Below are 22,909 nucleotides of genomic sequence, written 5' to 3'. Positions count from 1 at the left end.
AATTTTTATCATTTTTAACTTTGCTGTATTTTATCTCTGAGTGCTGCTATTAGTTTTTGGACTGTCTTGGGTTTAAAGTTGAACAGAAGTTGATTTGCTGCATGATTTTATTGTTAGCAACACTGAGGACCATTTTTGGTGGAAAGGCAACAATATAAATTTACATATAAATAAATAAGTCATTTGGCTGGGGTCTGGCAGCATAAGAGCTTCTAGGAGGTAAAGCTGGAGTCTCTCTTGAACGAACACAATCCAAATAAAAGTCATTAAAAATTGGCACTCTGTTCTGCCCTGCACAAATCCTTTTGAGTGAATGTCCTCCTCGGTGTTCTATAATTTACATATTTACCTGGTTGACACAACAACATCCCATGGCCTAATTAACCCATGTGCTGTTGCCTTACCCAGAGTTAACCCATGATTTTGCTGCCAGACAATCGAGCAAACCACAGGTTGCTTTTTCAATTCCTAGGTTGTTGGTTCCTGCCCCTTTTGGCCACTTCCTCCATCTATCCCACATGCCTTTGTGGAACTGTAGTACTGTTACATAGAACATCTGGGGGGGTTACTACTCTTGCCTGCTGCCTCTGTAGCCTGACGAAACAACCCACAAACAACCCACAGTTCTGGTTCACATGTAATGACAACCCATGGTTTAAATAACCTACAGCTCACAACCCAACAACAAACCATAGGTTCTCTTCAGGGTTGTTCATGGCTAACAACCCACAGTTAACCCATAGTTCTGGGTTTGCACATGACAACAACCCATGATTAACCATGGTTAATTAAACCATGGTTTGTTGTTACATACAAACCTGGTCATCCTGTCATACCTGCTGTCAAGACCTGGAAATATATACAACACTCAGGAAGCCATCAGAGCTTGTCTCTGGGAAACAATTAAAGGAGTGATAGCTTGTTTTTACAAAGCTCTGAAAGGGGAATGGGCCAGGGAAGGCAGGATTTGCAGCTGTTCAGTGATGTCCCAATATCACACCCCATTTTTCAACACCCCAGCATCAGCTGCCAGAATACAAGAAAGCTAAGGAAATTTTGACTCACCCGACTTGTATGTATCTGACATACAACATTCCCTTGGTGCCTTTCATTCATCCCCCAATTTTTTCAGCATTCACTACCATACAGGGAGGAGGGAAGTGATAAGGGTAAATCTGTTTACTGCTTCGCAACACTGAATCTATGATTGTAAAGTGCTGGCTAAGTATTGTGAACTAGACATAACCACCATGATCTGGCGATTCTTTACAAGAAAGAGGGACAGACGTTTTTATAAACTATTCTAGGTCTCTGATGCTCATTGATTGACATCCTAATCATCTATTTAAAAGTCATTGGGCTGTTTAAAATACTCTGCAAAAAAATAGAGTTCTCTTTCTATATATATATATATATATATATAAAATATAGATATAAATATAGATATGCATTTGTTGAGAATTAAAAGCACCTCCGTTATTTTCATAGTTTCCAAATATAAGATTCTCGCAGTATCTCCCCCTCCCCTTGCTAATAGTGCCTCACTCCATCTGCTAGGCACTCTGATTCCACATTCTGTTCTCCGCCACCCACAAGCTCCCCCCCTTCCCCCCTCTTGACTTATGCAGCGGTTGCATCATTGCTCAGCAAGCCATTGGTGGCTGCGCTGTCCTGGAGTTTCATGTTGGCACCGGCAGCCTGATCTGCCCCTTCTTTTGCCGCTTGTTCCCGGAGAAGCCTGCGGCGGTAGTAGTAGAGATAGCAGGGGAGCAGGAAGCCCACAAAAGAGAAGATGAGGAGGGCGAGGTTCACCTGGGGAGAAGGCAAGGAGGCTCAGGAATCTGAGTGCATATCCGGTGACAGACATTTATGCTAAGTAAGGGTGAGGAGTGGTGGAAATTGCTGGCTCCAGTTCCAGGCCAGTCCCCAGAAGCAGAAAACTGTCTTCATTTTAACCGAAGTCCCAGCCGCAAACAGGAACAGGAAGTCAGATGGGAGGAGGGGAATGAAGCTATTAATCTACCTATGTAATAAACTAGAAGGATGTTTCCCAGTGTAATTATATGCCGGTGCATACCCACTCAGCCACTATCAGGCAATTTCTCCTTCTCCCTGTACTACACCAGCATACTAGAGAAAGGATAAGACCACGAAGCCAGCTGTGGCAGGCCCCTACTGCAGGGGTGGGTAACTTGTGCCCCTCCAGATGTTTTGCCCTACAACTCTCATCTGCCCTAGCTGGCTTAGCCAATGGTGAGGGATCATGGGAGCTGAAGGCAAAAACACAAGTGGCCCACCCCGACCTACTGCCTAGCACATATGACAGGGGTGGGGAACTTCAAGCCCAGGGGCCAAATCTGGCCCTTCTGGGGTCTCAGTCCAGCTCTCTGGGGTTTTCCCAGATAGCCACTCCCCTTCCCCCCAACCACCAATTGTTTGCTGGTTTTCTGGCTTTTCTGCAGTTTTTTTCCCCGTCCCAAAAGTTTGAAATGCCTCTCCTGAGGCTTAAGTTACTGGCAGTAAGTAACAGCTTTATGCTCCAATATGATGGCTTTTTTTTTTTTTGCATTTTTGGCCCCACTCCCTTGGCCTTCAACCCCACTCGCTACTGGAATGTGGCACCCAAGAGCTTCTCCAAAGCTGAATTTGGCCATTAGGCGGAAAGAGGTTCCGCACCCCTGACATATGACACTGTCAACACTTCTTCACCCCAATGCCCAAATCTGCTGGGCAGGTTAGCGACTGGTTTTAAGATGTTTGTATATTTATTTTCTAGACAAGGTGAAGGGTGAATGTACAGATGTACAAACACACATGTGCCACATCACACTTCTTTACTTTTTAAAGATGGATGGCGTGCCTGATGCAGAAGGGACGGGGCAGGAAAACTGAAGTCTGGCCCACCTCTTCAGTAATGTGGGAGGAGTTTATTGATCCAGCATTCAGCTTGTAGGCATGTATGCCTCTAAACACAAGCATGAAGCTGGATTCACAGTGCAAGTAAAACATGCAATGACATCTCTCTTCAAAAGCAACTGCTGTCTTCATCCCGAGAACCCATAACTCACCCAAAAGGGATCGCCGTGCATTGGCCCCACCATAGCCATGAAGAGCGGCTGCTGGAGGAGAGCAAATACAGCACTGATCAATGACTGTAGACCGGTCAACGTGCCAAAATGATTGGACGGATACCTGACAAATCAGAAATTGTGTACAGAGGGTGAGACTCAAAACGCTAAGCAAGCCCATTACAATCCTCTCCCACCCTGTCACACACAGAAAGTGCTTCCAGATATTAAAGTGACATTGTTAAGATTCTGCATTACATTTGGAGAAACGGAAATGAATCAGTAGTCCTAAAGATATCAAATTGCCAATATTCTAAAGACTTCAAAACCTCAATTAATGAAACATATAAGCAGGTCGTTGGACAGAAAGAATGTGCAAATGGAAAAATGTCAGTAGTGAGATAAGCAGCTCTCACTGAAAATCAGGAACTGTTTTGATATTCAGCAAGAAGAGAAATTTAAAATGACTGTTGGGAGGGGGAAGAACAGGGGAAACTAGTTGTGACAGAGTCAATATTGGTCAGCTCTCTTCTTCTCTTGTGTATCTCTAGTTATCTTTTTTCCCAAAAAAGATTGTTGTTGTTCAGTAACCAGAAATACACAAGAGAAGGAGAGAGCTGACCCAATGCCTCCTCCTTCAATACCCTCTAGTTTTCTTTGCTCATCAGAAGAAAACCTTTAGATTTTGGAACAAGATGGTTGAGTTGCTTTTCACATGATGTGTCATAGCATGAGACTTTGGGATAGCAGACAATACAACTGGTATGTGTGACACACACACATACATGCATACATATGGAGGAATGCACACAATGCTTTCCCTAGTCCCCATCTGCATTAACATGATGGCTACCTTGCTTGGCAACTCCAAAAAGAAGCTGCCATTAGGAGTGAAAAGGAGTGGGCACCTTTGTTCCCCCTGCTCCTTCCACCGCCCTGGGAATTCTCCTACCCCGTGCCTTGCACTTTATCCGCACAGCCTTGAGAGGGGGAACTGGAACCAGACCCAAACCAGTGTATCCAAGTGTGAAGGTGCTAGGCAGGCAGGCAGGCAGAACCTTCTTTGGCACTGTGGGTCTCAGCTTCCCCCATCCCTGGTGTGGTGTAAGGAGCACAGTGTGGGGCAGGCAGTAACCCCTGCTCCCCATTCTGAAGCAAGGGGAGGCAAAGAGGTGCCACACAGTGGCGTAACTCACACAGCAGCATAGAGGCCTCCACAGGCAGAATGGAAGAAGCCACGCACCATGGTGTGAAGGATGAAGGTCACATACTGTGGAGAAAGGAAGAAGCAAACAAACAAAATGAAGAAAGAAACAAATACAGTCCATTACATGAGAGGCAGGGTCAGGAAACGGCAAGGGCATGAAAACAGCACTAAGGCAGCAACAGTGCACTGCCAAAGGGAGGCAACATGTCAAGGAGCATCATGGGTGAATAAGCAGCAGGGCAGAAGTTACCTGCAGAGGGAGGATGTTGATCAGGCAAGTGGTGCCAAACCCCACCAACATCAGATTGGTGATGACGAAGGCACGGATCGCATTGGTGAGCTTCTGGATCTTACGGTAGCGAACTTTGGGTGGCTTTCCTTTCTGCTCAGTCCTAGGAAGAGAGAAGGAAACAATCAGCCCCTGTGGGTGCACCCCCATCCCCACCCCAAAGCATTTGCACCCAGGCTAGCCAAGTCTGCATGTGCTACTTTTGAACATCGGAAACCGAGGAACTCTCACCTGGCCAATGCAACGCTGCCCATGTTTCCTGGCCCATCGGCACAGTCCTTTATACGCCAGTCCATCACATAGCCAATCAAGGGGCAGGTGAGAAGGCACAGTAGCTGCATGACACCAAAGATGGAGGAGTAGAAGTTGACTGCCCAGCAAAGAGAAAGTGGGGAGGGAATGTGAGAATAGTCTAGAGGTTCCTGAGAAGTGTTCCACCCCTGAAGCTAAGCGGGATGGACCAGGCCTGGGAAACCCCTATGCATACCACTCTGAACTCTTTGGAGGTAGGGTGTGATAAACACATAACAAAGAATACAAACAACACACAGAGAGACCTGCTCAGACCTATCTTACGTACGTTGTGCTGTGTGCCATGGGAAGAGAATTGAGCAACTGCCAAGGGAAAATGCTTTGATCCCACTTGTCCATCAGTTGGCTCCTCTCCATTTCACCTTTGTCCCTGCTTCCCATTCCATTTCTCTCGGCTGGGCTGGGCCGCCCTCACTTTCCCTGGCTGACCCAGATAAATATTCCTAGTGCCCAACACTGCCTGCTATATTTGACAAAGCACTGAGACTCAGGTATTCCTCCCACAGGGGAAAACTCATGTTTCCGTTTGCAGCCTCTCCACTTTGTGGATGCTCCCATTACTGGACAATTGTGCTGCTGCTGGTGATAGGATTCCAATCCTTTCGCACTCAAATCTCACCACTGTGGAAAATAAGCTGCTTGACTCATTCAGTATTTTTTTTTAGACATTCTGAGACTCTTTATGTGTGCAGATAGGGAGCCTTGATCGCAGAACAGGGTCCTGAGCTTTTAAAAGCAGACAGAGAATCCCTATTTCTAGGCTTTGTTTGGAAATGGAAGTCCCCAACCCAAAGTCTTCGCAGACAGAACTGAATATAGGGTCTTTTTACCAGGCTACGTTCATACAGGGTATCACACATGCCATTTGAGAGGCCTGCATCAGGCCCTGCTTGTTAGGGCTCCTACCTATTTGCTCGGCTTTCTTCTCCAGCTCTTCTGGTACTGGAATGCCCAATAAAAGAAAGAAAAAGAATAAGACTGCATCATAGTAATTGGACTAAGAGCTTCTCCCTAAATACACATAACGAAAACAAACAAGAACCCTTCCCCTTTCCTCATGCCTCTCTCACATACGTTGTGGTGCATGCCGTGTGGAGGTAATTTACCATTTGCCAAGGGAAAAGGCTTTGGTTCAGCTTGCACACCTGCCGAGAGCAATCCCACACAGTCTCATACATCATCTTGTCTCCCCTTCCTCCTCTCTACCCGCTGACGCTTTTCTCTTCCTCCTGCGCCGCCTGCTGTCCCGCGGCTGCTGGACACTCTCCCACCATCTAGTCCTCACCAGGCTTCTTGCTGCCCGTCACCTGGAACTCCAACATCTTATTCATGGCTGCCATGTAGAAGATGATACGCAGCTGAGTCATGCCCATTGTGAAGAGGCTCCACAGAAAGATGGGCGAGCAGACGCTGCGGCGGAAGGGGATGGGGCCTGCAAGCCAGAGGGAGTGAGATATAGACGGTTGCTTTGACATGGTGACCAGAAGGACCTATAGGGCTATTCAGGAGGAGGACCTCACGCATCCACTGAACCCATGAGGGAGGAATGGGACCATGTCTCCGACCCTGACATGGGCCCACCAGTATCAGGGGTGGGGCTACCGGTGTGGTCCTACTCCCCCCACCACGCTTCAGTAAACACATGGCGGAGGGATCATCAAAACAGTCCTTTTGCATGGGGTGCTTTCTAGCCCTGTGCTTTCCAACAACTGTAGTGGGAATTATTAATCTCAGCACTGTAAAATGGGATCTTAGTTCTCAGAGCAAAACACTGGTGCTTTTAGCTGGGGCTGTACCAGCCCTGGAAGTGAAGTTTAGTAGATAGAGAGATTTTCTGCAGCTCAATGTATGTATGGTATTGTCAGGGTGGAAACTGAGCCAATAGAGCCCCAGAGCAGTTCTGATTCTGAGGAGGAACAGCAATCCGTGGGAGAGGAGCTCACTCATCTCTCACAAGCACAGCAGCTGGCAGAGATTCCTCCTGCCAGCATTCCTGGGAGAGATAGTGACCCTGGCAGTGAGAGAGTGCTGGAGGGGGGCTTGCTGGACGCTCGGCGCAGACGCAGGGAGCGACGACAGATGGAAGGCGCGGAAAGGAGGCGTAGTGTTCGTCTGGTGCGCAAACAATGGTCGCGTCCCGAGGACCCAAGGGAAAGAGGGAGGAACTCTCCCTAGCCCATAAGTTCAGGGTCTTCCCGTGATTCTCCTTCAAACGGGGACCAACTGCCTTACCTGGAGCTTAGGCTACTCTGCTATCTTTTCCCAGTGCTGTTCCTTGCTTAGTCACTAGTGATTAGTATTCTGAAAGTGTCATAAAGTAATAAAGGAATAAAGTCTCGGAAAGAGTTCCTCATCGTCTGTGTCCTGAGTTGGCTATTAGTGGGGACTGCAAGAGGCAGCTAGGGTGCTCCTGACAGTTATGCCTTGAAGAGAGGGACAAGAGATTTGGGTTGTCTTTCAAACCTTTAACAACTGAACTCAAGCTCTGCAAAGGTATTGGCAACATAACAGGTTTATTTACAGGGTTACGTACATCTTCCTGGCAGGGTTCCTAATCCAGGCCTGCAGCAGGGTTTCTCCTAGTCCCTTCCTAAGGGAAGAGAGATCTGGGTCCTTTAAGGGGACGGTGAACAGTTAATTCCCCCTTCATGGATCACTGCCTTGTTGTGGCGAAGGGGCTTGCGTAACTCAGTGAAGCCATAAGCTATGCCGTGCAGGGCCACCCAAGACGGACAGGTCATGGCAGAGAGTTCTGACAAAATGTGGTCCACTGGAGAAGGAAATGGCAACCCACTCCAGTATTCTTGCCAAGAAAACCCCATGGAACGTATCACAAGGCTAAAAGAGATGACGCCGGAAGATGAGACCCTCAGGTCAGAAGGTGTCCAATATACTACTGGGGAAGAGCAGAGGGTATTTCCAAGTAGCGCCAGAAAGAGTGAAGCGGCTGGCCCAAACCCGAAAGGACACTCAGCTGTGGATGTGTCTGGTGGTGAAAAGAAAATCCGATGCTGTAAAGAACAATATTGTTTAGGAACCTGGAATGTCAGAGCAATGAATCAAGGTAAGCTGGAGGTGGTCAAACATGAGATGGCAAGATTGCACATCGACATCTTGGGAATCAGTGAACTAAAATGGACAGGCATGGGCGAATTTAAACAGGTGACCATCATATCTACTACTGTGGGCAAGAATCCCTTAGAAGAAATGGAGTAGCACTCATAGTCAACAAAAGGGTGGGAAAAGCAGTACTGGGGTACAATCTCAAAAACGATAGAATGATCTCAGTACGAATCCAAGGCAAACCATTCAACATCACAGTAATTCAAGTCTATGCCCCAACCGCTGATGCCGAAGAAGCTGAGGTTGATCGGTTCTATGAAGACCTACAACACCTTCTAGAACTAACACCAAAACAAGATGTCTTTTTCATCATAGGGGACTGGAATGCTAAAGTAGGAAGTCAAGAAATCACCAGGATAACAGGCAAGCATGGCCTTGGTGTACAAAATGAAGCAGGACAAAAGCTAATAGAGTTTTGCCAAGAGAACATGCTGATCATAGCAAACACTCTTTTCCAACAGCACAAGAGGCGACTCTACACATGGACATCACCAGATGGTCAATACTGAAATCCGATTGATTTTGTCCTTTGCAGCCAAAGATGGAGAAGCTCCATACAGTCAGTAAAAACAAGACCTGGAGCTGACTGTGGCTCAGATCATGAGCTGCTTCTTGCAAAATTTCAGCTTAAATTGAAGAACATAGGGAAAACCACTAAACCATTCAGGTATGACCTCAATCATATCCCTGATGAATATACAGTGGAGGTGAGGAATAGATTTCAGGGATAAGACCTGATAGACAGAGTGCCTGAGGAACTATGGATGGAGGTCCGTAACATTGTTCAGGAGGCAGCAACAAAATCCATCCCAAAGAAAAAGAAATGCAAGAAAGCAAAGTGGCTGTCTGAGGAGGCTTTACAAGTAGCTGAGGAAAGAAGGGAAGTGAAAAGCAAGGGAGAAAGGGGAAGATATATCCAACTGAATGCAGAGTTCCAGAGAATAGCAAGGAGAGACAAGAAGGCCTTCTTAAATGAACAACGCAAAGAAATCGAGGAAAACAACAGAATGGGAAAGACTAGTGATCTCTTCAAGAAAATCGGAGATCTCAAGGGAACGTTTTGTGCAAAGACAGGCATGATAAAGGACAAAGAAGGCAGGGACATAACAGAAGCAGATGAGATTAAGAAGAGGTGGAAAGAATACACAGAAGAACTATACAGGAAAGGTCTTAATGTCCCTGATAGCCATGATAGTGTGGTCACTGAACTTGAGCCGGACATCCTAGAGAGTGAAGTCAAGTGGGCCTTAGGAAGCATTACTAACAACAAAGCTAGCGGAGATGACAGTATTCCAGCTGAGCTATTTAAAATCCTAAAAGATGATGCTGTTAAAGTGCTGCACTCAATATGCCAACAAATTTGGAACACTCAACAGTGGCCACAAGACTGGAAAAGGTCAGTTTACATTCCAATTCCAAAGAAGGGCAACGCCAAAGAGTGTTCAAACTACCACACAATTGTGCTCATTTCACATGCCAGCAAGGTGATGCTCAAAATCCTACAAGCTAGGCTTCAGCAGTATGCGAACCGAGAACTACCAGAAGTACAAGCTGGGTTTCGAAGAGGCAAGAGAAATTCAGAAAGCAAGAGAATTCCAGAAAAACATCTATTTCTGCTTCATTGACTACACTAAAGCCTTTGATTGTGTGGATCACAATAAACTGTGGCAAATTCTTAAAGTGATGGGAATACCAGACCACCTTACCTGTCTCCTGAGAAACCTGTACAAGGGTCAAGAAGCAACAGTAAGAACTAGACATGGAACAACCGATTGGTTCAAAATTGGGAAAGGAGTACGACAAGGCTGCATATTGTCACCCTGCTTATTTAACTTATATGCAGAGTACATCATGAGAAATGCCAGGTTGGATGAATCACAGGTCGGAATTAAGATTGCTGGGAGAATTATCAACAACCTCCGATATGCAGATGATACCACCCTAATGGCAGAAAGCGAAGAGGATCTCAAGAGCCTCTTGCTGAGGGTGAAAGAGGAGAGTGCAAAAGCTGGTTTGAAACTCAACATTAAAAAAATGAAGATTATGGCATCTGGCCCCATCGCTTCCTGGCATATAGAAGGGGAAGAAATGGAAGCTGTGACAGATTTTATTTTCTTGGGCTCCAAGATCACTGCAGACGGTGACTGTAGCCATGAAATTAAAAGATGCTTGCTCCTTGGGAGGAAAGCTATGGCAAACCTAGACAGCATAGTAAGAAGCAGAGACATCACCTTGCCGACAAAGGTCCATCTAATCAAAGCTATGGTTTTTCCAGTAGTAATGTATGGCTGTGAGAGCTGGTCTATAAGGAAGGCTGAGCGCTGAAGAATGGATGCTTTTGAACTGTGGTGCTGGAGAAGACTCTTACGAGTCCCCTGGACTTCAAGGAGGGCCAGTCAGTCAATCCTAAAGGAAATCAACCCTGAGTGCTCATTGGAAGGACAGATATTGAAGCTGAAGCTCAAATATTTTGGCCACCTAATGCGAAGAGAAAACTCTCTGGAAAAGACCCTGATGCTGGGAAAGACTGAAGGCAAAAGGAGAAGGGGACGGCAGAGGATGAGATGGCTAGATAGCATCACCGATGCAATGAATATGAACTTGAGCACGCTTCTTTCTTTCTTCTTTCTTAATTACATTTATATCCCGCCTTCTTTCCTCCTTAAGGAACCCAAGGTGGCATACATAGCCCTCCTCCTCCTCCATTTTATCCTCACAACAACAACCCTGTGAGGTGGGGTGGGCTGAGAGTCTGTGACTGGCCCAAAGTCACCCAGTGAGCTTCTGTGGCCGAGTGGGGACTAGAACCGGGATCTTCCGACTCCCAGTCCAACACTCTAGCCACTACACCACACGCTCCGGGAGAGAGCGCAGGACAGGAAGGCCTGGTGTGCTATGGTCCATGGGGTCACGAAGAGTCTTACACGACTGAACGACTGAACAACAACAACAACAACAAACAGTTAATTCACTGTGCCTGAATACAACACAGGGCTTTTGTAGGTAGAACAGTGGCTTGAATTGGGAATGGGCTTCATTCCTGCTTCTGCCACGACTCTTGCCCCTTTGTGTCACTCTAAGCCTCCTTCCAGATCTAAGGGCAGAGAAAGCCCAAGCACTCCCTAGAATGGACAAAGGAGGTTGTTTTCCTCCAAAGCGTAGGACTGATGCCAAAACAAAACGTGCAAGTGCTCCCTCCTACCAATAGGTGGAGCCAGATGCCGGGGCCTGCGCTCCGCTGGGGAAGCCAGCTGCCAGCACCTGATGAAACAGGCCCAAGACCTTGCGAGCAAACAGCTGTCAGTGCCAGAGCCGCCACGAGCTCTAGGAGCCCCCATCCTTCAGGGAGCCTTGAGCCCTCCAGAAACCACCCAGCTCTGCACACCACCTGGAAGGAGCCTTGAAACACTAGGCGAGTGACCAATGTAACGGCAGGCTGTGCGTCACAGGAAGGGTTCCTCGCTGCCGCCACCCTGACGTGCTGAGCTGTGGGGGCGGCGATGCAACTCACGCTGGGAGGATTCCAGGGCCCCTTGGTGAAGGTCCTGCACAGATGGGAAGAGCTCCTCCTTGCCACCATCCGGATGCGGGGCTCTCTGACTCAGCCGCTGCCCCACGGCGGTCACGTGGACGTAGAACCGGTCACCTGTCACCTTGTGGTCGAGGGCGAGGCTGCTCAGCTTGATCTTCTTCCTGTCTCAGGGTCATTGGGGGATGGGGGCAGGGAGACATGACACTGGAGGAGCTGCCCTATGGTGGGGAAAGCAAAATGTCTGACTATGGCAGGGCTTTTGCTCCAGCAGCAGATAAGAAGGGACTCTGCCTCCTTCCCTCCCTCCCAGCCATGCTGGTACAGGTGTTTCTGCCGCTTGGCAGGCAAAAGAGGTGAAGGAAGGTCGAAAGAGCTTGAAGGGCGATGGGAGGTGCAGGGGAAGAGCCCCGATGGGCCCAAGGCCAGGCAAGAGCTGCGTGGGGGTGTGATTGGAGCCTCAAAACCTGCAGACTATTCAGAGTGAAAACAGGCATGTATTTTAAGGGTGACAGAAGTGCCCTGGCCCTGAAAACAAATGCCTCAGGGTCAGGCAGGCATCCGCACTGGCATCTTCGGGAAGTTACCAGAGCCCACTGCTGATGCACTCCTTGGCTCCCTCGTTTAAAATAATAATAATAAAGATCTGGCCCTGGCACTCCAAGCAGCACTATCCACCCATTTAATTCCCCACAATGCCCCTGAGCCAGCCTCACTCTGGTCCATCGCAGGAAATTTCAAAAGAGTGGCCAGACCCAACACTGCTTGGGAGTGCTGCCACCAGGCAGCTCGCCAGGGCTAAATGGCCGAGGACAGGGGCCACCAGAGGACACATTTCCCAGGACCCCCTCAAACCCAGAGCCAGCCCTGCTCAGAGTGCTGTGTGTGTATTCAGCTGCCTCCCACCACACTTTTGAATGTCTGTTGTGTCTTCATTCACCCGACCAATGGGAATACTGCAGGCAGCCTGCGTGAGACAGTTCTCTGCGCCCACCACCCCATGCAGGATGTGGCTTTCAGTGTATGCTAGCAAGTGGAAGAACAGGTGTGAGGAATGTGTGGCCCTCCAGATGTTGCTGGACTACAGTTCCCATCATCCCTTACTGGCCATGCTGATGAGGTCTGATGGGAATTGGAGCCCAACAATATCTGGAGGGCCGCACATTCCTCAGCCCTGCAATAAAAGAACAACGTTTTCCCATGTACACTGACAGGTGAAGCCCACACACGACAGTAAATGCACACAACCGGCAACTAGTCAGACCAGTTGTGATGCATGTGAAGAAACCTCTGCAGTGCTTGACGTGTGTCTGGGTGTCCATGCCATTTTAATATTTACTTAAGGCACCAAAGTGGAGAAAGCTGGCCCTGAGGACAGGGAGCGCTAAATAAGCCCGTCCTCCACTCAGTATACTGTGTCTCACAGAGGCAATGTAGCTGGAATGTAGCTGTAGCATTCCCACCCCCAAGAATCAGTCTCCTTGCCCTTGCTGCCAACTAGGCAAGCTGCCCAAAGTGACAGGGACAGGAGCAACTTTCCTCAATTAGGATTAAATTGCCACGTGGCTCCTACTTACGTGTAGTTGGCTTCCTCAGGAGCTGGGAATGACTCACAAGGCCAGTTGATCAAGCAATTGAGGAAGATGAGGCAAGCCAGGCCCGACCAGACAAGCATGATGGTGATGAAAGAAACTCCAGCGTCATAGATCAGCTAACAGCAATGGGACAGGAGGCAGAAATGAAGGGATGGGACAGGGGAGTTCTTGGGTGGCTTTGGACATTCTACCCAAGTAGCAAGGGAGGAGTGTGGGGGTCTCCTGTGAAGAGGAAGGGATAGGCACATATCCTGCACACCCAGATGTACAGTCTGTTGATACACTGGAGAACTTGCAACTCATCACAGGGAGAAATATGCATCCCACCTCTTCACACAAGACCTGGAAGCAGTGACAGATGATACATGGGTCACTTATGCTTCCCCTCCCCTCCCCATGGTAGGGCATCCAAAGCCACGAAGATTGTGCCTTCTGGATTCTACCTTCTCCCACATTGCACCTTCCCTTTGCCAACCTAATAGATAACATATTCCTGTCCCCTTGGTGTCAACTATAAGTCTCCATCAGCCAGGAAAGAAGCATGCAGACATACATGCAGGGGCTGCCTCGAGAGCCCAGCACAGGGGATCCTCCACACAAGGAAGACAGGATGATCTGCTGTTGCCACATCATCCAGTCTAGCTACATACCTTGACACCAGGAAAGGTAACGGCAGAGGAAGCATACGAGCCAATCATGAGTGCCATGAAGGTAGATCGCAGGTTCCCAAACATGTTGGGCAGCTTGAGAGATACAAAAAGAGGAAGCAGTCAGGAGAAATGCCCTGCCCCTGGCCCTTTCAAGTGGCTCTTCATTAGTGCTGCCAGAGTCCTTTATTTTAATTCAAGAACTTCACAGAACAACAAGGCACTCACGTCCTGCTTATGAGTTTCCCACTGGAACACCTGGTTGGCCACTGTGGGAACAGAATGCTGGACTAGACAGGCCTTTGGTCTGATCCAGCAGGACTCTTCTTATGCAGCCCCTGATCATAGTTCTGCAGGCCATAGTGGCTATCATGCTTCAGAAACCAAAAGACTGAAGTCGCTCTGATTTTCCAAATTCTCATCTGAAGTTATTTCTCATATCTCATATCTCATTCTACATTCTTATTTACCACTGAAGGCACATATTCAAGAAACATCACCACTGAATTACCCAGCATGCTTTACAATGCAATCCAGTACATGTATACCCAGAAGCAAGTCCCACTGACTTCAATGGGGCTTTCTCCCAGGTATTATTATTTATTATTATTTTAAATATTTCTTGGCTGCCTTTCGGGGCAGGAGCCCTCCCAAGGCGGCACGCAACAATAAACACATAATTTAAAATGATGGGATATTAAAAACAATAAAAGCAGCAACGTATCAGGGGAAGTCCAGAGTAAAATAGTACAGTTTCAGGGCCTTATTAAAAGCCTGCAACGATGAGGCCTGGTGGACCCATGATAGCAACTTGTTCCAGAGGTGTGGGGCCAAATGCAGAAAAGGCCACTCTCATGTGGACACCCACCTAACTCCTGTCACGGGTGGGCAAATGAGAAGGGCCTCTCCTGCTGATCTTAAAGTGTGGACAGACTGATATGGGTGAAAGTTGTCCTTCAAGTAATTTGGCCCCAAATCATTTAAGGCTTTAAAGGTCAAAAACAGCACTTTAAATTGGGCTCAGAAACACACAACTCATCAGAGCAGCTGGCGCAGTATAGGCATTACATGATCTAATTGAATCGTCCCAACCAACACTCAGGCAGCTGCATTCTGCACCAGCTAAGTTTCTGAACTATTTTCAAAGGCCTCCCCATGTCCAGTGCATTACAGTAGTCCAGCCTGGACATCACTAGTGCATGGATAACTGAGGCAAGGTCCGTCCTCTCCCGCCAGGGCTGCAGCTTTACCTAAGCTGGTAAAATGCACTCCTGGACACTGCTAGCATTTGGGCTTCCCCCGTTAACGCAGAGTCCACAAGGACTCCCAGACTACGAACTTGGTCTTTTAGCAGGAGTGCAACCCCATCTAAGACCAGCTGTAAACCTCCATCCAGAGTAGTTGGTTTCCCAAACCACAGTACCTTCATCTTGTCTAGATTAAGTTTCAGCTTGCTTACCCTCATCCATCCCAAAACAGCCTCCAGACACCGGTTCATGAGTTCAACAGGTAAGTATGTATAGGACTGCAGGCTTAACCAAGTTCAGTGCAGAGCAGTTATAAGGTGGATTGTATTTTTCTCTTTCAATTGATGTGTGTGGCAAGAAGATTTGAATACGTGTAAGTAGTTGCAAGTACAGAACTAGAGAGTGGTAGTTATTCCAGATTTATTAATCCAGGGTGGGGAACCTTTAACCCTAGATCTTGTGGAACTTCAACTCCCATCAGCCCTACCCAGCATAGCTAGTGATCAGTGGTGATGGGAGTTGTAGTCCAACAACATCTGGAGTGCTACAAGTTCCCTGTTCCTATATTAATCCATGGGTTTTTTTAAAAAAATGTAACCATTTCCCAACAGTGTAGAGATAAATATTATCACTTTCTAATATCTGCATATCAAGGTGCTGTTAAAAGCACAGGAGCAGAAGCTGGTAAAAAGATCGGCAGCCTCAGAGACACCAAAAATCCACCTGCTGATCAGGAGAGGAGTTCAGGTATTGTGAAGAATTAAGATCCTTAGATGGGTGGTGGAGGAGGAATACCTGAGCTGTATTGGGGGGGGGGGGGTTACTATGCCAAGAGGGAAAATTCCGATTTGTGGATTGATTTCAGGGTCTCAAATATCCAAGGTGGGGGGAGAGAACAGCTGTATGCTGCATCAGAATGAAAGAGGTAGCTGAACTTATGACACTGCCTTATACGGAGCCAGACCGTTAGTCTCTAAGCCCAGTTTTGTCTACACTGTCCAGCAGAAATGCTCCTTTCCCAGCCTGACGACCGGAGACCTTTTTGAACTGGAGACACCAGGGATTGAACCTGGGACCTTCTGAATGCAAAACATGTGCTCTATCACTGAGCGATTAGTCCTCCACTTCACAGTAAACCTACTTAGATTTGCACTGAACATTCTAATCCCCACCTCTTTTTCCTTTGGAACAGCCCTAAGACATGGCATGGTGCCAACCGTGTCCTTCACTCAGGCAAACCACGGAGGACAGACTGGTGCTCTACCACGCTTCAGTTCTTTTAACATATGCCCTTGCCTAAGGCAAGGGGAAAGAGGGGTGTGGTACTCAGCTTGGCCTTCTCACTGGCTGGCTGCTACCCGCCTGTCCCAGTGGGTGCTTTGCCTGCCTATTCCAAAAGGCACTGTGACCCAATAGTGATGGAAGCAGCATCAATGAGGCCCAAAGCCCCATGGCAAAGGAGTGAGATAAGATCCAGGTCAGATCTCCCGCAAGATAACCTCTTTCCTCCCTTTTCTTTCTGCCAGCATGGGTTGGTTTGTGATGACCAGCACATGCTAACCGCAAAACAGAAAAGGGGCTCTTCCTGCCAAGGCCACAGCCACGAAACACACCATACAACATGGGCTTTGCTAGCACCCAGAGCAAAGGAGGCCAGGGCTCCATTGCCTATCAAAGTTGCACAGAAGAGGGAATTCCAGCAGGTGCCACTCTGCTGAGCCCCAGCCGATGAGATGTCAAAGTCCCGCATCTGCACAGCTATTCAAGGCACAGGGTGTCTTTGGTCACCCTGGCTAAGTCAGGTCACCCGCGCAAAGCACAGCACTCACAGGAATGTCATGCAATAGGAAAGAGAAGGCATGTATGTCCCTCCCCACACGTGCACAGAGCACACACCAATACACTATAATCCAATTGAATACACACACCCTAGATCTAAACAGGGAAGCTGTGTACACACACACATACAGGTGTTCCTGCGTTGGTGGAGGTCACACACATAATAAACAAACACACCCTAAACTTGGAAAGACAACAGAGAGGTGAAATGTCTCAGCCTGTACAGCTGAATTCAACCACACTGTTTTGTACCAATTTAATTGCTTAACTGTATGAGACCAGATTGCTTTCAAATTAGCTTGCTATCAATGTGTCCACGGTAAATCGCACAAATTAAACGAGCGCAGAGAACTCTCAAAGCCTGTGAGAAGGGCTGGGAGATCCAGTAGAGTGGCGGGGTGGGTGAGGACACCCAGGCACCTGGGCTTTTAACCATGGTTAATACTAAAAGCTTAGTTCGTCATGCTTTTATCTCATGTAGATGGGCCCCCAAATACAAGTAACCATCAAGGCCTAGTTTTTTGTTTTGTTTTCACACACCCCTGGACTCCACCACTTCTGACTGCAGGTGGAGGCTCATATGACTGAATGCTGCTCTGCACAAAAGGAAAATCATAGAAAGCTAACATGTCAGGGAGATGCCATCTCCATGACATCAAGTCTTCCATGTGCGAGAATTTGTTTGTTTGTTTGTATGGCGGGGCATTCAGAAACAGGAGTCCTCATCTGCACTCTGAAGTGGCTCAGTCCACAAAAAGGTCCGTTCCCCCACCCCTGCCACTGCCAACCCACTATTTGTGAGAATTAGGCCCAAGGGTATGTGTACTCTTCTGTACTAAAAAAAATCACATTTCTGTGCCAAGGAAAGTCAGATTCCATAACCTCTGGATATTTTGCAAATTATCTGTACCATTCATCTGTATCTTAGGACTGCGAGCTTGAATTTGTTCAATTGGCAGGTTAACCATCTGAAGCTTCAGGCTGCAACCTTAAGCACACTTATGAGGGAGTGAGCCCCATTTAAATCAGTGGGAGGTGCTTCTCATTAAAAAATGCTTAGTGATAGCACTGCACATCGATTAACGTGGAGAAATTCTAATCAGTGGGGCTCATAGTGAATAGGCACACTTTTTGTTAAAGTTATTTTGTTTCTCTTGTGTTAGTGTAACAAGAAAATTAAAAAAGAGGGTATTACAGATGGCCTTTCCCTTCAGGGCAATCCTGTGGTCTTGGTGCACTATGTCACAGTCCTGATGTAACATTGTCACAGTACTATGCTCAATGAGCAGAAGTGTCAACAGCAGAATGATAGCTAGAGAAACAATCATTAACGCAGCAACACTCACAGACATCCCTGAAAACTCTGCTGCCACCCAAATCACAAGGGATTGGATGCAGACCAAGTTGGTCCTGCTTAGGTCCCATTGAAATCAGTAGGGCTTACGTTAGTCATGACTAACTTTTCACACTGATTTCAATGGGACGTAAGCAGGACTAACTTGGTGTGGATCCAATCCAATGTCTCTTGCCAATGACATCCCCCTTGAACAGAAGGCACCAGTCAGCATGCAGTGAGGGCTGAATGACATCATAACGTCACCAAACGAAGTACATACATAAATACAAACCACGCACACACAGAGCCAGGCAGCCAGAGAGAGACCCCAGGCCCTGCTGCCCTGCACAAGCTGCCATGTAAGGACAGAGGAGAAATTCATTTGGTTCGCATTGGAACCTACCTAATCCACGCTTCCAAACCAATACAAGAACCAAAACAGTTATCCTTCAAATTTTGTGGCGTGGCACTCCAATTAAAAAACGTGTACAAAAATGCAAATATTAGGGGAACGTGTGAACAAAAATGTGCATATTAGTGAAAATAATGGATAGAATGCAGTATATTGGGGAAACATGCTTGGGGAAAGTGCATATATTTGACAAAACTGCATACAAAAATGTGCATATTAGGAGAAATTGTCATGAAATTGCATACCAGTTTTCACATGCTTAAAAAAACACACAATGCAAACTCATGCATTAATAATGTAGGTCAAAGTAAACACTGGAAATGTGTGAAACTCATGGGCACCAAGGTGGACAGATTTGTCCACTCACACCTATGTGCATGGACCGCCCCATGAAAACTATAGATCATGCAGCCACTGTGGCACAAAACCTAAAACCCTCATGATTTTCACAGGCTGATTACAAAAATCCCCCACATACTTACAGCTCACATCTATACGCATCCTCAACTGCTACTATTTATACCATACCTGTCACTATACCTGGTGCCAGACCATACCATTAAAATCACAGGTGCAGAGCTTCATGTGCTGCCATTGTGCAAAAACATAGATCTAAGGCACAGATCCTGTAGAACCACCTTGACTATTACAGAGAGGCTACAGAAATCTGCCGGGTGGATTCCAATGCTGGCCGCATTCTGCTTGTGGAATGGCTTTGATCAAGCAGGTGCTTCCACTAACAGAAGACTTTTTCCAATTCCCTTGCAGCCCTTCACACTGCCTTCCACACTATACTAGAGGGTCCCTCCAACCTTCTGAAATTTTCAAGGGCAGAGGAGGTTGCTGTGGGAAGTGAAAATTGCCAAAAATCACCTCCGCTCCTCTTCCATTAGTGGGGTGTCCACTGGAATAAAAGCTATTCCATAAGTGGAACAGCAACACTGGATTCCACCCGCTGTCTACTCACAGTTCCCATCCATGTACACAGACTGTAGTGTGATGCAGTGGTTAGAGTGCTGGACTGGGACTTGGGAGATCGGGGTTCTAGTCCCCACTCAGCCATGAAGCTCACTGGGTGACTTTGGGCCAGTCATTGACTCTAAGCCTAACCTACCCTCACAGGGTTGTTGTGAGGATAAAATAGAGAGGAGGAGAAGGAACATGCAAGTCCCCATGGATTCCTTGCAAGAGGAAAAAAAGGTGGGATATAAGTGCAATAATAATGAATAATAGTTTTTAAATGATCATGAATGCAGTGCTTCACGGGGCAAAAGCAGATCTGAGGCACAGATTGTGGAAACTTTTCTTCTTTTTTTACTTGTGCAAGCCAGAAACAATAATGGAAGGATCCTTTCCAAAAGCATGCTGAGAGAGTGCTCTGAATTATTGTCTTTGGCAAATGGCATTTTCTACAAAACTACGATGCTAGGTTTGTACAATTCAGAATTACACCCATCTTTCCGGTGGCCCTGAAGAATGAATCATCTTGGCTTTTACATCAATTCACAATAATCCACCAACTAATTGTATCTCACATCCACCCATGCTCATGGATTGCACTGTGAAAGTCATGGATCCAGCACTTCGTGGTAACGCTGTGGCACAAAAATCTTGATCCAAGGCATGGATCCTCATGATTTTCACAGAGAGGACACAAAAGTCCACACCATCTGATCACAGCTCATACCCATGTACATTTCTTCCAAACTGTCTATTTACACTGTAGTTATTGGGTGCAAGACCACAGAGAATGCACTGTTCAAATTACAGATCCATTGCTTCATGGTGCTGCTGTTGAACAAAAATGCAGATTTGAGAGATAGGTATTCATGATTTTTATAGGCAGGCTAATGAAATACACTGTCTAATCACAGCTGACAGATGTAGGCACAGACTGCACCATAAATATAACAAATGCAGATTTTTACACCATGGCTGTGCTGCAAAGGACTGGATCTGTGTGGTAAGGTGCCAATGCTGAACATGTGTAAGAGGCTTGATTAAGCAGTGGATCTGAGGCATTTCCACATAAATAGCATGAGGACTTGATCCAGAGTTTTGTGCCATGAAGTGCCAGATCTAGGATTATTACAGAACAGTCTATGAATATAGATATGAGCAGATATCGGACAGTGAGAAACCTCTTTCAGCCCACGGGCAGAATTCCATTTCAGAGACATTCTCGAGAGCCACAATCCAGTGGTGGATAGGGCCCAAAAATACCAAAAAAAAAACACCCCACCCCAGCACATTGTAGCAATAGGGTGCAATCCTATGCATGTTTAGACAGAAAAAAGTCTGACAACTACCAGCATACCCTGGCAGCTGTGCTGGCTGGGGAATGTTCAGAGTTGTAGGGCTTTTTTCTGTCTAAACATGCATAGGATTGGACACTAAAGCTGTTACTGCCGGTAGCCAAATCTTAGGAGAGGCATTTCAACCGTTTTAGAAAGGGGGGGGGGGTGCACAAAAGCCAGGAAAGCACCAAAATGGGTGGTTGGGGGAGAGGGGGCAGGACCATGGGAAGGGAGTAGGGAACCTCAGAAGGCCAGAGTCGGCCCTCAGGCCTGAGGCTGCCCATCCCTGTTTAAGAGAATCTCTGTGTAAAAGACCGTGTGCTCTGGATTCCTCGCAATCCCCATTTCAAGTGTGGAGTTGAGATTCCTGGTGTGCATGCAGATATACAGAATACAGCTAGGCCTAAACAAAATATTGTACCCCAGCTCAAAGAAGAACAAATATGCAGCTGGCATGACTGAGATGAGACAGGCACCCCCAACGCTCCAGTTGCCTAAATCTGAAGTTATTGCCTCAAGTTCTCAGAAACCATGAAAGAAACTTCAGCAAAAATGAGCAAGTTATATTGTTAGAAAAAGAGAACTACTGAGCAACCCAGCACTCAGCGAAAAAGGCCAATGACAAGGAAGCAGGCACCAAACAGCTGGCACTGCATACTGCCCTATCTCAACGATCTGCTGCAGCCACACGCAGCCTTGGCAATGTGCTGGAACACTCCTCGATGCACGAGACAGATAAGCAGCCCTGAAGCTGCACTGAGTGCCTGGCCAGACTTTGCCCATTAGCTAATTGGGGGTTGGACTTGATGACCTTGTAGGCCCCTTCCAGCCCTACTATGCTATGACGATCATCTTCACACATCTTCCCTCACTGCTGGTTATCCTGCTCCTTGGGAAGTAAGTAGCAGCTTACTTACTGTCTGTCTAGGCCAGGGGAAGGCAATCTGGTGTAGTAGGCAGCCTGGTGTCCTTCAGATGTTTTGGACTGCAACTCATGTACCCCTTGACCATGCTGGTTGGGGCTGATGGGAGTTGTAGTCCAAGACATCTGAAGGACACCAGGCTGCCTACTCCTGCGCTACGGTGGCCAGATGCAAAGGAGGAGAAGGCAGGCGCAGCTTTTCTTACCCCTTGCATGAAAGCTAAAGTCCCCACTTCTGCACAACTATTAAAGATACAGACACCCTGCCCTCCTTTGTCACCCTGCGAGGGGGAATGAAGGTTCAACAAGAGCTATGGGTTTTGTTTTGTTTTTAAATCCATACTCTTCAATAGGGAAACCGAAATCCCCAGCCAAATGCATTGCTCAAATTATGCCGATCAATAAATACTCACGTGCATTTACATTTTACGCTTTGCAGAGTTTTGTGTTTTGCTGGGGGCGTTGTGAGCTCTGGTCCCTTTGGCAATGTGACTGAAGGAGGCTAGGTCAGGAGCAGCAGGGTCTGGCAAGTAGCCCATGCGCAGGATGAGCACTTGGTGCGCAAGAAGCAGTGCTGCACAGCCAGCTCCAAAGCACCCCTCCCGCAGGATCTCGCCACTTCCTGAGCAAGGGGACGGTTTCTGTGCCAAGAAAGGATTTCCTGGAGAGCCACATATTCCCCATTCCTGCCCTAAAGGCTCAGCCTGAACTGCAGCCATGTGGAAGGCACTCAGAGGTCCTCAGGACAAATAGGGGAGCGAATTTGTTCAGGCACCCCCTGCTTTTGCTACAAGCCATTTGAAGAGACACATTTCCCATCTCTTTATGCCAGGGGTGCAGAGCCTTTCAGCCAGAGGGCCAAATTCCATTTTTGAGAAGCTCTCAGGGGCCACATTCCAGTGCTGGGTAGGGCTGAAGGTAAAAGGGGCGGGGGGCCCAAAATCCAAGTACCAGCCTATTCTAGCTTAAAGCCCTTACTGCCTGTAACTAAGCCTTGGAAGAGGAATTTCAACCTCTTAGAATGGGGGGAAAACTCTACAAAAGCCAAGAAACCAGTGGTTGGGGGGAAGGGGGTGGGGCCGACTG

The 22,909-nt window shown here is 47.4% G+C and overlaps 1 protein-coding gene across 2 annotated transcripts in view; it reads right to left on the bottom strand.

Moving 5' to 3' along the window:
• Window positions 1-1,166: 1,166 nt before the first annotated feature.
• The window catches only part of SLC43A1 (solute carrier family 43 member 1), a 43,642-nt gene continuing 21,899 nt past the window's right edge, over window positions 1,167-22,909 (bottom strand). The window contains exons 7-16 of one of the 2 annotated variants that reach the window (XM_084860505.1): window positions 13,774-13,866; window positions 13,106-13,239; window positions 11,511-11,692; window positions 6,162-6,308; window positions 5,783-5,818; window positions 4,796-4,934; window positions 4,526-4,667; window positions 4,265-4,338; window positions 3,069-3,192; window positions 1,167-1,812 (exon numbers count right to left, since the gene is read on the bottom strand). In XM_084860505.1, coding sequence (XP_084716631.1) covers window positions 1,621-1,812; window positions 3,069-3,192; window positions 4,265-4,338; window positions 4,526-4,667; window positions 4,796-4,934; window positions 5,783-5,818; window positions 6,162-6,308; window positions 11,511-11,692; window positions 13,106-13,239; window positions 13,774-13,866 — 1,263 coding nt within the window. In that variant the 3' untranslated portion in view covers window positions 1,167-1,620. The remainder of the gene's footprint in view (window positions 1,813-3,068; window positions 3,193-4,264; window positions 4,339-4,525; window positions 4,668-4,795; window positions 4,935-5,782; window positions 5,819-6,161; window positions 6,309-11,510; window positions 11,693-13,105; window positions 13,240-13,773; window positions 13,867-22,909) is intronic. The other variant, XM_084860506.1, reaches the window with a different exon arrangement.

The sequence above is a fragment of the Heloderma suspectum genome, chromosome 1, assembly GCF_057233095.1.
Source record: "Heloderma suspectum isolate Gila_16-S chromosome 1, 16-S_ref, whole genome shotgun sequence".
Lineage (NCBI taxonomy): Eukaryota > Metazoa > Chordata > Lepidosauria > Squamata > Helodermatidae > Heloderma > Heloderma suspectum.
This window is presented reverse-complemented; position numbering and strand designations above follow the sequence as displayed.